Source organism: Ylistrum balloti, unplaced genomic scaffold (assembly GCF_031769215.1).
Source record: "Ylistrum balloti isolate Yb309-2 unplaced genomic scaffold, AGI_CSIRO_Ybal_v1 Utg370046, whole genome shotgun sequence".
NCBI lineage: Eukaryota > Metazoa > Mollusca > Bivalvia > Pectinida > Pectinidae > Ylistrum > Ylistrum balloti.
This window is the reverse complement of record NW_026782101.1, coordinates 204440-223176: the sequence shown is the minus strand read 5'-3', so window position 1 is coordinate 223176 and position 18737 is coordinate 204440. Positions and strand designations below refer to the sequence as shown.

Sequence of the window (18737 nt, the reverse complement as noted above, 5' to 3'; positions counted from 1 at the left end):
CATCCGATATGTATTGCAAAAACCAGGGGTTTACTTTCATAATCTAATGGAGTAAAATATTTGCTGGGCATCGAAACAAGGATTCCCTCCGCACAAATTGTGAATGTGGTGATCTATTTTGTGTTTGGACGTTACTGAATCATCGCTGTTTACAATGTGTAATTATCTGGTTCCATAGCTCTCCACGTAACAGGTTCTATTCAGTACTCTGTGACACAGCTACAAAGCGACCTAAAGGTTACAGAGGAAGGGAAATCTAGCCCCAAATGTAGCTCAAAGCGAAAGATTACATCGAAATTTAAAGAGTGTGGAGATTTCGGGGAACGATTATTGATGTGATGCCATTTTCTGTGTATTGATATGGTCAACCATTATATCGTTGATGTGTTCAGCTCGTTAAGAATCCGACACTGTCATTTTTAATAATATCAGAACCCTCCACCGATTTAATAAGTCGTTAGGTAGAAGCAGGATAATTGACAAGGAAAGAGGACCAAACCGCTTCGGTATTCATCGTGGTTCTTTTAGATCATTGTTAGAGCAATATTAATATAATCATCGTATTGACAAACTTTGAATAGTAAAAATGAGGTAGAGTAGGAGACACAGTGTCAGATGATGTATGTAATGAATCACTGATAGCTGTCGATGATGTAAACTAGCACTGATAGTATCCCGTGATGTAAACTAGCACTGGTAGTTTGCCGTCATGTAAACGAGCACTTGTAGTTTCCCGTGATGTAAACTAGCACAGGCAGTGTGCCGTGATGTAAACTAGCGCTGATCTTTTCCCGTGATGTAAACTAGCAGAATCGTTTCCCGTGATGTAAACTAGCGCTGAAAGTATCCCGTGATGTAAACTCGCACTGGCTGTGTGCCGTGATGTAAACTAGCACTGGTAGTTTCCCGTGATGTAAACTAGCGCTGAAAGTATCCCGTGATGTAAACTCGCACTGGCTGTGTGCCGTGATGTAAACTAGCCTTTATCGTTTCCCGTGATGTAAACTAGCACTGATAGTATCCCGTGATGTAAACTAGCACTGGTAGTTTCCCGTGATGTAAACTAGCACTGGTAGTTTCCCGTGATGTAAACTAGCCCTTATCGTTTCCCGTGATGTAAACTAGCCCTTATCGTTTCCCGTGATGTAAACTAGCACTGATAGTTTCCCGTGATTCAAACTAGCACTGGTAGTTTGCCGTGATGTAAACTAGCACTGATAGTATCTAGTGATGTAAACTAGCGCTGATAGTATCCCTTGATGTAAACTAGCGCTGAGAGTATCCCGTGATGTAAACTAGCACTGATAGTATCTAGTGATGTAAACTAGCACTGATAGTATCCCGTGATGTAAACTAGCACTGATAGTATCCCGTGATGTAAACTAGCGTTGATAGTATTCCTTGATGTAAACTAGCGCTGAGAGTATCCTGTGATGTAAACTAGCACTGGTAGTTTGCCGTGATGTACATTATGCTGGTAGTCTGCCGTGATGTAAACTTACACTGATAGTATCTAGTGATGTAAACTAGCACTGATAGTATCCCGTGATGTAAACTAGCGCTGAGAGTATCCCGTGATGTAAAGTAGTGCTGATAGTATCCCTTGATGTAAACTAGCGCTGAGAGTATCCCGTGATGTAAACGAGCACTGGTAGTTTCCCGTGATGTAAACTAGCGCTGAGAGTATCCCGTGATGTAAACTAGCACTGATAATTTCCGATGATGTAAACTAGCACTGGTAGTTTGCCGTGATGTAAACTAGCGCTGATAGTATCCCGTGATGTAAACTAGCGCTGAGAGTATCCCGTGATGTAAAGTAGCGCTGATAGTTTCCAGTGATATAAACTAGCACTGGTAGTATCCCGTGATGTAAACTAGCACTGATAATTCCAGATTGTGTTAATTAACTATGACATTTGCCAATAATGTAAACTAGCGCTGATATTTTCCCATGGTGTTAACTAGCGCCGATATTTGCCCATGGTGTTAACTAGCGCTGATATTTGCCCATGGTGTTAACTAGCGCTGATATTTGCCCATGGTGTTAACTAGCGCTTATATTTGCCCATGGTGTTAACTAGCGCTGATATTTGCCCATGGTGTTAACTAGCGCTGATATTTGCCCATGGTGTTAACTAGCGCTGATATTTGCCCATTGTGTTAACTAGCGCTGATATTTGCCCGTGGTGTTAACTAGCGCCGATATTTGCCCATGGTATTATCTAGCGCCGATATTTGCCCATGGTGTTAACTAGCGCCGATATTTGCCCATGGTATTAACTAGCGCCGATATTTGCCCATGGTGTTAACTAGCGCTGATATCTACCTATAATATTAACTAGCGCCGATATTTGCCCATGGTGTTAACTAGCGCTGATATCTACTTAAAATATTAACTAGCGCCGATATTTGCCTATGGTGTTAACTAGCGCTGATATCTACTTATAATATTAACCAGCGCCGTTATTTGCCCATGGTGTTAACTAGCGCTGATATTTGCCTACAATATTAACTAGCTCTGATATTTGCCCTGAATGTAAACTAACGCTAATAGTTGTCAATGATGTTACGGTGTAATTAGCTCTGGTATTTGCTGATGATGCTAACTAGCGCCGGCTGTCGCCGATGATGCTACTTAGCTCTGAAAGTTGCCGATGATATAAACTATTTAGCTCAGTGTTCTGTGATGGTTGTTCCTGGTATGTATTGTGTATTTATCAGCAATGTAAGTACCCGAAAATAGAGTATGCTTGCAAGAATTGTACAAATTCATTATGTTTTTGTCAATATTTCTCAGGAATGCGATATTTGAAATAATGTTTTGAATATGTGTATCTTTTTTATTTTAACATTTGTTTGTGATCAAAGTCCTGTTTTTCGGATGAGAAAACGCTTTGTTATTTTATGATTACCTTATAGAAAAAATGACGTCACATACGTTTGTGATGGATCCATTTATCTTCATTAGATATCATAGTGATTCAATATCATCTAAATAAAACTCTCGTGACTAGATACCAAAGAATGTAGAACGATAGACTATAACTGCCGGTTAACATGGTTAATCAGAATAATACATGTAAAAATAATTCTCGTTGGTAATTAGGAACGCTATATTAGCGGAAAGGACCAAGAGGAAAACGGACTCAAACACTAGATTTTCAGTATAGATATCTGTTTATGCCATTGATTGTAATCATGCATTTAAGTAACATCCTTACAGGAGTAAAGCTAGAAACACGAAAAGTTCAAAGTATAGCAATGGGTTAACAGAAAAGCTGGAGTTTCAACTTTAGAGGAAAGCAAAACCGCAAAGTGTTTTAGCGGGAGGAGGGAAGATATACAAAATGCAGAATAAGAAAAAATAAATAAAATATATTCTGGTAAAAAATGTAACATAGCATAAATCATAGTAAAATAGTAGTATAAAGATATAATATGTAATATTACAAATAATACACTAGAGTAAAAAAATAATACACGGAATAAATAAAAAAATACATCATTTAAAATGATATTACAAAACAATATATTTCAGTAAAATAAAATTACAAAATACATAATAGTAAAATATCCATTACCCTGAGAAATATAGTTAATGGATATTACAAAAAATACTTAGAGAAACATTTCTTTATAAAATACACTATAATAAAATGATATTACAAATAACGTGTAATTATAAAATAGTAGTACAAAAAATACAGTAACATGATATCACCAACAAATACACTAGAATATATCATAACGTAAAATATGTATGATAAAATAATATCACAAAAACACTTTACGGTCAAACGATATTACAAAAAATACACTATAGTTAAATTACATTACAAAAATACACTATAGTTAAATTACATTACAAAAATACACTATAGTTAAATTACATTACAAAAATACACTATAATTAAATTACATTACAGAAATACACTATAGTTAAATTACATTACAGAAATACACTATAGTTAAATTACATTACAAAAATACACTATAGTTAAATTACATTACAAAAATACACTATAGTTAAATTACATTACAAAAATACACTATAGTTAAATTACATTACAAAAAATACACTATAGTTAAATTACAAAAAATACACTATAGTTAAATTACAAAAATACACTATAGTTAAATTACATTACAAAAATACACTATAGTTAAATTACAAAAATACACTATAGTTAAATTACAAAAATACACTATAGTTAAATTACAAAAACACCCTAAAGTTAAATTACATTACAAAAAATACACTATAGTTAAATTACAAAAATACACTATAGTTAAATTACAAAAATACACTATAGTTAAATTACAAAAATACCCTATAGTTAAATTACATTACAAAAAATACACTATAGTTAAATTACAAAAATACACTATAGTTAAATTACAAAAATACACTATAGTTAAATTACAAAAATACACTATAGTTAAATTACTATAGTTAAATTACAAAAATACCCTATAGTTAAATTACATTACAAAAATACACTATAGTAAAATAATATTGTGAAACATCCATAATAGTAAAATGATATTATGGATGTCTAAAAAAATGTTTTTAGACAAATGAATTATAAATATATTATTATAAGATATTACAAAAAATACATTTAAGCAATTAATTACAAAACGTGCGTTATGATATAGTAATATAACAAGAAATACTCATGATCATTAGTGTTACAAAAATACACTTTAATAAGATGATATTACATAAAATACATTATAGCAAGATGGTGTTACAAAGGTCCTGACAAAATTCCTTTTGAAAGACTTCCGCTGTGATATCAAAACACACAAAAAAGTCATTTCATTGTAAATGAACTGATATCTATATATAGAATAAAGGAAAAGTGTTGAACATGTACAAACTTAAGCCGAAAACAAAATGCATCATCACATAACACGGTAGAGAGACAAAAGGATGTTGGTGAACGATAGCAAAACCCTGTAAAATTATAACAGTTACAAATGTCTGATAGGCAATAAATTAACCTGATCCTGGTTTACGTACAGATATATATGTGTGTGTGTTTCAGAGTAACACTATACAAAAACCGCAGCACAGGTGCTCCAACTTCTAAACCAAATTATTTTACTGTCCCAATATACTACTAATGTCATCTGTCTTATTCATGTAACAATTGCGAACCAAAACTTTGTCCATGTTCCCAAACAAATAATTCATGGTTACCTCAATGAAATTGAACAATACATCAAAAATTGCTACTGTATAATTATCGTATACCACTTCTTAAAGATAGTTAATAGTCTTATGTGTGTGTACTTTACTGTAACACGACAAACCGTGCGATCATTATCACAGTAACACGACAAACCGTGCGATCAATATCACAGTAACACGACAAACCGTGCGATCAATATCACAGTAACACGACAAACCGTGCGATCAATATCACAGTAACACGACAAACCGTGCGATCATTATCACAGTAACACGACAAACCGTGCGATCACTATCACAGTAACACGACAAACCGTGCGATCATTATCACAGTAACACGACAAACCGTGCGATCAATATCACAGTAACACGACAAACCGTGCGATCATTATCACAGTAACACGACAAACCGTGCGATCAATATCACAGTAACACGACAAACCGTGAGAACATTGTTATGGTAAAGAAAGAACAGATTGTGTATATTTGTACGGTATATCAGAAGGTAGTATGATGCAATATATAGTAAGGATGTGCGATTTAGGAACAAACGATTGAGTCGTGAACAATATGGTGACAGACGGTAGAGTGGTGTACAATATGGTGATAGACGGTAGGGTGGTGTACAAAATGGTGACAGAAGGTAGAGTGGTGTACAATATGGTGACAGACGGTAGAGTAGTGTACAGTTTTGAGATATATGTTAGAGTGGTTTACAGTTTGGTGACAAGCAGTAGAGTGGTGTACAATATGGTGACAGACGGTAGAGTGGTGTACAATATGGTGACAGACGGTAGAGTGGTGTACAATATGGTGATAGACGGTAGAGTGGTGTACAATATGGTGACAGACGGTAGAGTGGTGTACAATATGGTGACAGACGGTAGAGTGGTGTACAATATGGTGATAGACGGTAGAGTGGTGTACAATATGGTGACAGACGGTAGAGTGGTGTACAATATGGTGATAGACGGTAGAGTGGTGTACAATATGGTGACAGACGGTAGAGTGGTGTACAGTTTGGTGATTGATGTTAGAGTGGTGTACAATATAGTGACAGACTGTAGAGTGGTGTACAATATGATGACAGACGGTAGAGTGGTGTACAATATGGTGATAGACGGTAGAGTGGTGTACAATATGGTGATAGACGGTAGAGTGGTGTACAATATGGTGATAGACGGTAGAGTGGTGTACAATATGGTGACAGGCAGTAGAGTGGTGTACAATATGGTGACAGACGGTAGAGTGGTGTACAATATGGTGACAGGCAGTAGAGTGGTGTACAATATGGTGACAGACGGTAGAGTGGTGTACAATATGATGACAGACGTTAGAGTGGTGTACAATATGGTGATAGACGGTAGAGTGGTGTACAATATGGTGACAGACGGTAGAGTGGTGTACAATATGGTGACAGGCGGTAGAGCGGTGTACAATATGGTGACAGACGGTAGAGTGGTGTACAATATGATGACAGACGGTATAGTGGTGTACAATATGGTGATAGACGGTAGAGTGGTATACAATATGGTGACAGGCGGTAGAGCGGTGTACAATATGTTAAGACGGTAGACAATATGTGTACAGACGGTGGTGTACAATATGTGTGACAGACGGTAGAGTGGTGTACAATATGGTGACAGACGGTAGAGTGGTGTACAATATGGTGACAGACGGTAGAGTGGTGTACAATATGGTGATAGACGGTAGAGTGGTGTACAATATGGTGACAGACGGTAGAGTGGTGTACAATATGGTGACAGAGGTAGAGTGTGTACAATATGGTGACAGACGGTAGAGTGGTGTACAATATGGTGACAGACGGTAGAGTGGTGTACAATATGTGTGACAGACGGTAGAGTGGTGTACAATATGGTGACAGACGGTAGAGTGGTGTACAATATGGTGACAGACGGTAGAGTGGTGTACAATATGGTGATGACAGACGTTAGAGTGGTGTACAATATGGTGACAGACGGTAGAGTGGTGTACAATATGGTGACAGACGGTAGAGTGGTGTACAATATGTTAACAGACGGTAGAGTGGTGTACAATATGTGTGACAGACGGTAGAGTGGTGTACAATATGGTGAAAGACGGTAGAGTGGTGTACAATATGTTAACAGACGGTAGAGTGGTGTACAATATGTGTGACAGACGGTAGAGTGGTGTACAATATGGTGATAGACGGTAGAGTGGTGTACAATATGTGTGACAGACGGTAGAGTGGTGTACAATATGTTAACAGACGGTAGAGTGGTGTACAATATGGTGAAAGACGGTAGAGTGGTGTACAATATGTTAACAGACGGTAGAGTGGTGTACAATATGTGTGACAGACGGTAGAGTGGTGTACAATATGGTGACAGACGGTAGAGTTGTGTACAATATGATGACAGACGGTAGAGTGGTGTACAATATGGTGACAGACGGTAGAGAGGTGTACAATATGGTGATAGACGGTAGAGTTGTGTACAATATGATGACAGACGGTAGAGTGGTGTACAATATGGTGACAGACGGTAGAGTGGTGTACAATATGTGTGACAGACGGTAGAGTGGTGTACAATATGGTGACAGACGGTAGAGTTGTGTACAATATGATGACAGACGGTAGAGTGGTGTACAATATGGTGACAGACGGTAGAGTGGTGTACAATATGGTGACAGACGGTAGAGTGGTGTACAGTTTGGTGACAGGCGTTGATTCGCTGTGATCTGATACATATACTCCACCATTTTGGATGCGAAAATAAAGTGAAAGGTTATGTAATGTTATTTTTACTCGTGCAAAGTATTGATTATGTAATGATACATTGTAACATATATACAACCATATGCAATTTACATTTAACATTTATACAATTATATGTCATGTAAAAGTTATGCAACCATATAAATATAACAAGTATATACCATTCCATGCACCGCAACAAGTATACAATATAACAATTATAATCTTACATACAATTTACAACATGTAACAGCTATACAACCATATACAATGTATATTATCATATACCACGCAGAAACTTACAGATGTACAGTAAACAGCGTACGACCCTATAGAGTGTAAGTGTACCATTTTCAATGGATTGTAGATATTACCTACAATATACATACATGTTATATATGGTGTTTTTCAAATTGGTGTAATTTCAACATCAACATGTTGTTTCTTTATTTTATTTATTCACTTCCATTAATTGCGCTGTTTATTTACATTTAAATATACTGGTCTTAAAAATTACTATCATATCGCAATGTTATCAAATGGCTACAGAAAAAAGCCTGCTTGCTCAATGTGTTTTTAAATGGCTTGTATATATTTAACTTATGGCGGCTATTTCAGTATACTGGGTACTTGGTATCATGCATTTTACACGTTGTATTCTTACATCTGTCATGTAAATAGAAACTTGTCCAATTTCACGTGCGGCCTATGCAATATGAACGTGCAATAAAGCATGCAAGTTAAGAGGGATTGGATTAAACAGTCAGGTAGCCGAAGGTCGGTTCTTGAACGCCGAAGAGTTAAGGTAGTGCTGGGATAGATATGTGTATTTCAGAAAGATTTCGTCGGCCGAAGGTTGAAATGATCTTTGTATACACGCAGAAATGATCTTTGTATACACCGCACTTAGTCTGGTCTTGGCCAATGACGTCACTATCGTCATGGCTACCGTTACGGACGGTATTGTTAAACATTCTCGTGTTGATGTTCAATGGGAATATGTTTCCTGGGACATTCCTGGTCACGTATTCTGATGTAATGATTTATAAATATGTTGTGAAAGTGTTGCCTGAATTCTTTGTCTACATTACTACATTGTGTGTACACTTTATGATGAATCCTGTCACATCTCTTTATTATTGCACACCTAATATTCAACTGTATTAGATATACTCTGCACCTTTGTAAGTGTAACGTGTTTGTTACACTAGAAATGATATTTTCAATCGGGCTTTGTGAAAAACTCGTGGCCATAATTGGGTAATGTTCAGCTAACATTTGAATTCTATTGACCATTTTTTTTAGGAAAACTCTCTATTATCGTGAATAAAACAACGCGATATCTTCTCAGTGATTACACAATACATACCGTATTAGTATAGAGCCCATTGTTATTTTACTTACAACATCTATTGTCAAAAGGAACAACAACAAATGACAAATAACTGTATGAGACAATACTCAAACATCGCAAAAAAAAAGGCCATTTATGGTTCATTTGTGTGATTCGAAAGCTTTGCAGTTATCACCTACCTATCAGAATATAGAAGTGTACTTCATTATTGTCTTATAAATCATGTTTGAGACTTAATTGTTTCATTGCCATATATAGAAATAGGTTTCGATAGTAATTATAAGTGGTGTTTAAGGCGTTATATAAGTATTGTTAAATGGCACATGGCGTTGTTTATAATAGAATATTAACGTAGTTGTTGACAAAAATGTTTATTAAAAGGGCAAACTTGATTTAATAGAAAAGTCCTTAATATATATCTGGTTTTATTATTTTTTTTTAAATTCCAGTTTGGATATCACACAAAGTGGCAAGTTCATCTCCAACAATGACAATTAAAACCTTGTAGTCAGTATTGGTGTAGATTTACGAACGTTCATTGTTAATACACAGCAAAATTTCTCTGTTACGATTGCGTTTAACCTTTTTTTTGTATTAATGTCTTTCTGGTTTCTATGTGACGTTAACCAGCTGCAGTGTGATGGTATTGAGGATAACATGCAACAACGATTATTTCGCATATCACCTTTAGAATGTCTTACCGCAAAATGTAATTGTTCTTTTAATTAGTTACTGTATTAATCTCTTTTTTATAACTTTATGTAGGAATATGCATTTAATCTTGAAAAGACCAGTTTCCTCTTACGAAAAATAAGTACGAACTTTAATGTATGTTATATACAATCAACGCAACAATGAAAAAAAAGGGGGAAAAAAAAATAGTGTCCAGGTAAAAGAACGATTTAGCTGGAAATTAGCATTAAGCAAAACAAAATGTTGGATGTTATTTCATTGAATCATTGCCAGTGAAATAATGCTTTGTTTTAGTATTAACCATTAAATGCATTGATGTAATCACCATGTGTTTCGCTATTGATCACATTATTCTGCATTCATATTTACATATTTTATTACTACATGATTTAAGACCTATTAATGGGATGCTAAATTTCACTTTATGAATAAATTTCAAGTGACAATTTGCGAAAAAAACTTGTGTTACGTTGTTTTTTTAAGCATTGTAAACATAAAATCAGCAACTGTTATACTATTTATTCGATTCAGAATAAAATGTGTTTACAAAATCCAAGCCTTTTGCACTTCCTCGTTTTGTTTTTACTTGAGAGTATTTTATGAGTTTTACATTATCATATGACCTATACGCACTTACAAAATAAAATATATGCACCTTTACAAAGTATATCTACGGATAATACGGATAACTTGATTAACAGAGAGATCCTTATCACTGTACCATGTTTGAAGTAAAAATATAAGTTGATCGGAATGAGAGAGAGAGAGAGAGAGAGAGAGAGAGAGAGAGAGAGAGAGAGAGAGAGAGAGAGAGAGAGGGGGGGGGGGGGGAGAGAGAGAGAGAGAGAGAGAGAGAGAGAGAGAGACGTATGGACAGAACAGAAGCGTTTGTGTTTAGAGAAAATTTGTGAGAGTGCACTGTTAGAAAGTTCAACACATAACATGTTCACTGAAGTGTTTTGACATTTGCAGCCAAACATAGACGACGGTTGACCATGGCTACCTAATGTTCTACTCATTTTATTGTGACAGGAGAACTTCACGTTCCGTTAGAAGTATGTGGAGCTGTGGTGAAGCGAGAGTTGGACTACTGGCAGGTAAACCAGTACTGCATCAAATCTTGTTGTTGGCGACATTACCGTTCCTACATTGAGAACAAAGCCATACTCGACTCCTTCAACCGTAGTCTGGAAAAAGAACGAGTACAGATCAACATAAATGAGTACGAAGGATGGAAGAGATTACAGATGAAAATCTGGTTGATCCTGGAACACCCGCGAACATCCCGTGTGGCAATGGTAAGTTTTGGGTCGTATACAGTGATGTCAAGTTTACAAATCAACCAATAAAATAAACGGGGTTGTTCGGCAATACTTCAACGATGAATTGTTACCAGATGGCAGTATACAATTGATATGAATGTCATTTGGGTGACAGGGAACGGGCAATACGATTATCTGTTTAATCTGTCATCCAAACTGTATTCTTATAGACTGTATACTACCATGTAATAGCAGTTCAATATTCATAGAAAATGTTCGTATCTGAAACAAAAATCACGTTTGAATTTCCTGCTTAACCAAACAATGACGTCAGCAAGCTCAAATCAAAGAAAGCCGAAATACAGTTCCTCGTGTCAACATAAACAACAATCGTATGCAATAACATACAAATCCATTTTTGATAAGTATGCAATCGTTCATAAAGTTCCTCATAACTAAAGCATTTTACTTTCTTCGTTTGTTTGGAATTAAAGCAGTTCATTGCGCATGAATATCTAATTAAGAAGTGATGCGGTTCTTAATCCGCACAAAGCGACAGTGTTACTACGGAAATATGATCGTTTTCGTATCATGGAGTGATGTGATTTTATAAACATAGGAATGGAAATTATATGTGGATGTCGCTCCTGTCAGTAAGTGAAAAACTATCACAAAGGTAGTGTTGGTAACGGGTTTTATATGTGAACTGTCAGACCGACAAATTGGTCGACAAACTTTTTAAGGCAAATTTTATTGTAATGTTACTGTAACAGAGGTCATTACATATGCCAATGCCTCGGCTAGGATTCGAACTCCGGATCCCCTGGCTTACTAGTCTGACGCTCAATCGATCGACCTAAAGGGAAGTAATCTCTGGCCGGGCGATGTATTGCTACTAGTACTTAACCAGGGTTACACTACTTTTTTTGGAAGGTCTCTTACATAAATTCAACAACCTCGGACAGGTCAGCTTGTTGATACAGGACCGAAAGTGACCTGCGGTCAGATTTATGTACTTGGGATGCACATAATTCAGCGTTACGTCAGTGTCAAGTAAACACAGATTGAACAGGAAAACAAAAGCGGCTCTCCAGAGGCTCGCTGCTTTTGTCTTCCTTCACCCTTGCCAAAATACAACTTATATTTTAAGACACTATCCATGTATTTTTTATGTATGATTTGTTTAATGATATATATCTAGCGTGCGCATTATGATGTTATAAATGCCTTATCAATGCAGTCCTATGTTTAAATGTACACTTACTTATGTTTGAAGAAGTTTCCCGTCGTCAGAATTGTTGTTTTATTGTTTCAGGTGTATGGCGTCGTGTCTTTGTTGTTTGTCGTGGTTTCAATCCTTGGGTTTTGCCTGGAGTCACTTCCAATGTTAAAAAAGCCGTTGAAAAACATCACTTTTAGTGCTAATACTACAGGAGGCTGCGGAGGCTCAACAGCGCAAGTCATGACTCAGAACGAGGCCCTCAATATCCTTGACATCATTTGCACTGTTTATTTTACAATCGAGTTGGCTATCAGATTCTGTTTCGCTCCAGAAAAAATAAAGTTTGTTCGTTCTATGATGAATATCATAGATTTGTTAGCGTTAGTTCCGCTCTATATGCAACTTGTCTTCAACACGGACACTTTACAATCATGTTATGCGAACGAAAGACTGGTGATAGAAATAATGTTTTTGCTAAGAATAGTGCGAATGTTCAGAATCATGCATCTTGTAAAACACTACCAGGCGCTGAAGATATTAGTTTATGCCCTCAAGGCCAGTGTCCAGGAGCTGCTCATGCTGGCTATATTTCTCATCATCGGCATGCTTGTATTTGCATCCATGATTTACTATGCAGAACGAAAGGACGCTGTTCAACCAAGCGATAAGTTCAACACAATTCCAATGGGATTTTGGTGGGCGCTTATCACTATGACTACGGTAGGGTACGGTGACGTATTTCCTACTAAACCAATCGGATACGTTGTAGGGGCCGCTTGTGCCGTGAGTGGTGTATTAATGATAGCACTTACCATTCCTGTTATATCAAACAACTTTACACTTTTCTACACGCACGTGCGATCACGTGGAACTAAGGAAGAGGAGCGTGACAGGTACAGAAACAGCATGAGCACGTGCGTGAATAACCCTTTCCGAGAGGATACAGCTACTGTAAATTCGGAAGAGGACGGATACGGGACCATCTCATTGTTAGAGGAAAAAAGAAAATCATGTGATTCGGTTATAGATACATATATGAACGGTCATGCAACACTGAAAAACTTTCCGGGCAGAAAATCACCTAAATATAAGCACTTCAAAAAAATCCCAGAAGCCACGTCGCTGAATGATATGATTATTGTCAATTCTGAGTTTGACATCAGCGGTCAGGACAGTGATAAAGCCCGGTCGGACGACGGGGTAGCTTATGCCGGAGAGACGTTGCTGTAACCAGTGAGATATACACTGTATTGTCTTTTGTTCTCACAACTCTACAGTTTACTAGCTTTTTGTTTTTCTTATTCCCTCCAAATCGTATATATACTTGTTACAATCCGTGAATTCGGCCTTACAGAAAACCATGTACTATAAAAAACAGCAACGCCAAAATCACATCTGTTTCTCCGTCCTTTAAATGTGTTATCCGTAATATATCCGAAAAACTAGGAAAGAAGGATACTAGACCGCAATGGGGACAATAATGATAAGACAAGTATAACACGCTCCCTGCACAAGTCGATACAATAGTTTGGACTGTTTCTAGTGATCATTTCTAAAAAATTAATATTACGATTCACCCTGCTATTGTCCACGAAATGTTTAAGTATTATCGACAAATAGAATTTCAGATCAGTAACTTCAGGAACCTAGAACCACGTTCATATGTCACAATGTGTCAGCAGGTACCTATAGATGTTGATGTCTTCAGCAAAAAAAATAATAAAAATAAATTGAAATAACAATAAACAAAAGCGATATAACGAGTACAAAATATATGTATGTCACAACAAAAACAGTTAAAAAGGGATGAAAAAGAAAGACTGATGAAAAAGTTAGCTTAAGTATTGTTGTGTCTTGCTGTACCGATAACAAATGGAGAGCACTCTTATAAAATATATCGTAGTAAAACCGATAACGTCAGTAGACATAGGATAGAAACTCTTAGTTTATCGTTAAAGGCAGTAGAAAGGACGAAAGAACTCTTTTACCGATGACGGCAGTACATGATGGTAGAAGGTACAGCACTTACATGATATAAATCTTATATAACGGCAGTTTATACAGGGTAGAAAGCGGTAATTAATTATACAATATCTTCCTTATGTAACGGACAGTTTATACAGGGTAGAAAGCGGTAATTATTATATAATATCTACCTTATATAACGGACAGTTTATACAGGGTAGAAAAAAGGTAATTATTATATAATATCTACCTTATATAACGGACAGTTTATACAGGGTAGAAAGCGGTAATTAATTATACAATATCTTCCTTATGTAACGGACAGTTTATACAGGGTAGAAAGCGGTAATTATTATATAATATCTACCTTATATAACAGACAGTTTATACAGGGTAGAAAAAAGGTAATGATTATATAATATGTACCTTATATAACGGACAGTTTATACGGGGTAGAAAGCGGTAATTATTATATAATATCTACCTTATATAACGGACAGTTTATACAGGGTAGAAAGCGGTAATTATTATATAATATGTACCTTATATAACGGACAGTTTATACAGGGTAGAAAGCGGTAATTATTATATAATATCTACCTTATATAACAGACAGTTTATACAGAGTAGAAAGCGGTAATTATTATATAATATCTACCTTATATAACGGACAGTTTATACAGGGTAGAAAGCGGTAATTATTATATAATATCTACCTTATATAACAGACAGTTTATACAGGGTAGAAAAAAGGTAATGATTATATAATATGTACCTTATATAACGGACAGTTTATACAGGGTAGAAAGCGGTAATTATTATATAATATCTTCCTTATGTAACGGACAGTTTATACAGGGTAGAAAGCGGTAATTATTATACAATATCTTCCTTATATAACAGACAGTTTATACAGGGTAGAAAAAAGGTAATTATTATATAATATCTACCTTATATAACGGACAGTTTATACAGGGTAAGAAAAAGGTAATTATTATATAATATCTACCTTATATAACAGACAGTTTATACAGGGTAGAAAGCGGTAATTATTATATAATATCTACCTTATATAACAGACAGTTTATACAGGGTAGAAAAAAGGTAATTATTATATAATATCTTCCTTATATAACAGACAGTTTATACAGGGTAGAAAAAAGGTAAGTATTATATAATATGTACCTTATATAACAGACAGTTTATACAGGGTAGAAAGCGGTAATTAATTATACAATATCTTCCTTATGTAACGGACAGTTTATACAGGGTAGAAAAAAGGTGATTATTATATAATATCTACCTTATATAACGGACAGTTTATACAGGGTAGAAAAAAGGTAATTATTATATAATATCTACCTTATATAACGGACAGTTTATACAGGGTAGAAAAATAGTAATTATTATATAATATGTACCTTATATAACAGACAGTTTATACAGGGTAGAAAGCGGTAATTAATTATACAATATCTTTCTTATGTAACGGACAGTTTATACAGGGTAGAAAAAAGGTAATTATTATATAATATGTACCTTATATAACAGACAGTTTATACAGGGTAGAAAAAAGGTAATTATTATATAATATCTACCTTATATAACAGACAGTTTATACAGGGTAGAAAAAAGGTAATTATTATATAATATCTACCTTATATAACGGACAGTTTATACAGGGTAGAAAAATAGTAATTATTATATAATATGTACCTTATATAACAGACAGTTTATACAGGGTAGAAAGCGGTAATTAATTATACAATATCTTTCTTATGTAACGGACAGTTTATACAGGGTAGAAAAAAGGTAATTATTATATAATATCTACCTTATATAACGGACAGTTTATACAGAGTAGAAAAAAGGTAATTATTATATAATATCTACCTTATATAACGGACAGTTTATACAAGGTAGAAAAAAGGTAATTATTATATAATATCTTCCTTATTAAAGGGGCAATATATACGGGGTGGAAAAAAGGGTAATTACTTATATAAATTGTATAGAATTGATGAGAAGATTGTTGAAATTGAACTCTGATATAATTTTTTCATTCACCGTTTTGTTGGTTAAATGGCTATGATTTGGTAGTTTAACTGTAATTCTAGTCACAAATTTGTTCATCTCCCTGAGTCATAACCTTGTTTTCTGTTACTAAATCTGTTAACCAGAGAAGCCAAAACGTTGACTTCTCTCCCAATCATATTTAAACACATTTAAAAATGTTTACAATAGTTCGACCAAGTGACTTTTTTTTGTCTTTTAAGGTTACGAAAATGTATATCTGTTCAATGAATCGTTAATAAAGAAAATGTCCCGAAAACATGTTCTTGTGGTGGTGGTGAGTTGGTGTGTAAAACAGTTTCATAGTAACATACCACCAAACACAAGAAAACACGTTTGACTGGAGGTGTTCCGAATACATACTCGTGTTATAACGAGATGCCAGGTGATTTAAATACGTGTAGGTGTTCAATTGCGTGTGTTTCATATATGATATCAACACACAATGTATGTGTGAATATGTGTGATCTGGGTGCTCTTAGCAAGCATCTTATTATATATATGTGTTTGTTTGATAGGAAGTGTTCTCAACAGGATATTCACCAAAAAATACTGGGGTATTCCGAATGAGATGACTATTTGAAAACGTGAACGAAGGCTTTTGAACATGTACAAACCTAGACATGTACCTGTGACTGCTCTCGGACATCTTCATCAGACAAATGATCGTCAAAACGTTCATTTCATCTATCATTTTTAGCAAATAAAACTAAAGTGATGTCGACTTTTTAATTTGCCTAAAACGGTGAACGCTCGCTCCACAAACCGTTTGTGTTTTGATGGTGATAAAGCGCAGTCTTTAAACCGTGACAGTTTTTAAATATGTAAACAGGTTGTGTTGTCGGAAATACTGTTCGAAAAGATACTAATTAACACGAGAAAATATACATAATGCATACGTTTTAAAGTGTTTGACGGTATTTCTAATATGTTTTGTTAATGTATATATATCTTTTTTAATATGTTTTCATTGTTGATAATTAGTGTTTTATATATACACAGAAAGTCAAGCTTGCTCAATGTGTCCTCAGAATTGGCTTCTACATACTCAAACGGAAGGCGGCTCACCAAACTGTACATAATATGTACCACCAGACTCTCTGTACATAATGTACATAATATGTACCACCAGACTTTCTGTACATAATATGTACCATCAGACTTTCTGTACAGAATGTACATAATATGTACCACCAGACTTTCTGTACAGAATGTACATGATATGTACCACCAGACTCTCTGTACATAATATGTACCACCAGACTCTCTGTACAGAATGTACATAATATGTACCACCAGACTCTCTGTACAAAGTGTACATGATATGTACCACCAGACTCTCTGTACAGAATGTACATAATATGTACCACCAGACTCTCTGTACAGAATGTACATAATATGTACCACCAGACTCTCTGTACAAAGTGTACATGATATGTACCACAAGACTCTCTGTACAGAGTGTAAATAATATGTACCACCAGACTCTCTGTACATAATATGTACCACCAGACTTTCTGTACAAAATGTACATAATATGTACCACCAGACTCTCTGTACAGAATGTACATAATATGTACCACCAGACTTTCTGTTCAGAATGTACATAATATGTACCACCAGACTTTCTGTACAGAATGTACATGATATGTACCACCAGACTCTCTGTACATAATATGTACCACCAGACTCTCTGTACAGAATGTACATAATATGTACCACCAGACTCTCTGTACAAAGTGTACATGATATGTACCACCAGACTCTCTGTACAGAGTGTACATAATATGTACCACCAGACTCTCTGTACATAATATGTACCACCAGACTCTCTGTACAGAATGTACATAATATGTACCACCAGACTCTCTGTACAAAGTGTACATAATATGTACCACCAGACTCTCTGTACAGAATGTACATAATATGTACCACCAGACTCTCTGTACAAAGTGTACATGATATGTACCACCAGACTCTCTGTACAGAATGTACATAATATGTACCACCAGACTCTCTGTACAGAATGTACATAATATGTACCACCAGACTCTCTGTACAAAGTGTACATGATATGTACCACAAGACTCTCTGTACAGAGTGTAAATAATATGTACCACCAGACTCTCTGTACATAATATGTACCACCAGACTTTCTGTACAAAATGTACATAATATGTACCACCAGACTCTCTGTACAGAATGTACATAATATGTACCACCAGACTTTCTGT

At 35.4% G+C, this 18737-nt stretch overlaps 2 protein-coding genes across 2 annotated transcripts; both read left to right on the top strand.

Moving 5' to 3' along the window:
- Positions 1 to 5767: 5767 nt before the first annotated feature.
- On the top strand, positions 5768 to 6772 carry LOC132549192 (uncharacterized). Its single transcript, XM_060213107.1, has one exon. The coding sequence runs from the start codon at positions 5768 to 5770 to the stop codon at positions 6770 to 6772; it is 1005 nt and encodes a 334-aa protein (XP_060069090.1).
- Positions 6773 to 11003: 4231 nt separating this feature from the next.
- LOC132549198 (potassium voltage-gated channel subfamily C member 3-like) lies at positions 11004 to 13695 on the top strand (the record flags this gene model as incomplete). The annotated part of the gene is made up of 2 exons (XM_060213114.1): positions 11004 to 11279; positions 12559 to 13695. Coding segments are annotated over 2 exons (1413 nt in total), but the record flags the coding sequence as incomplete, so codon positions are not given.
- Positions 13696 to 18737: the final 5042 nt, after the last annotated feature.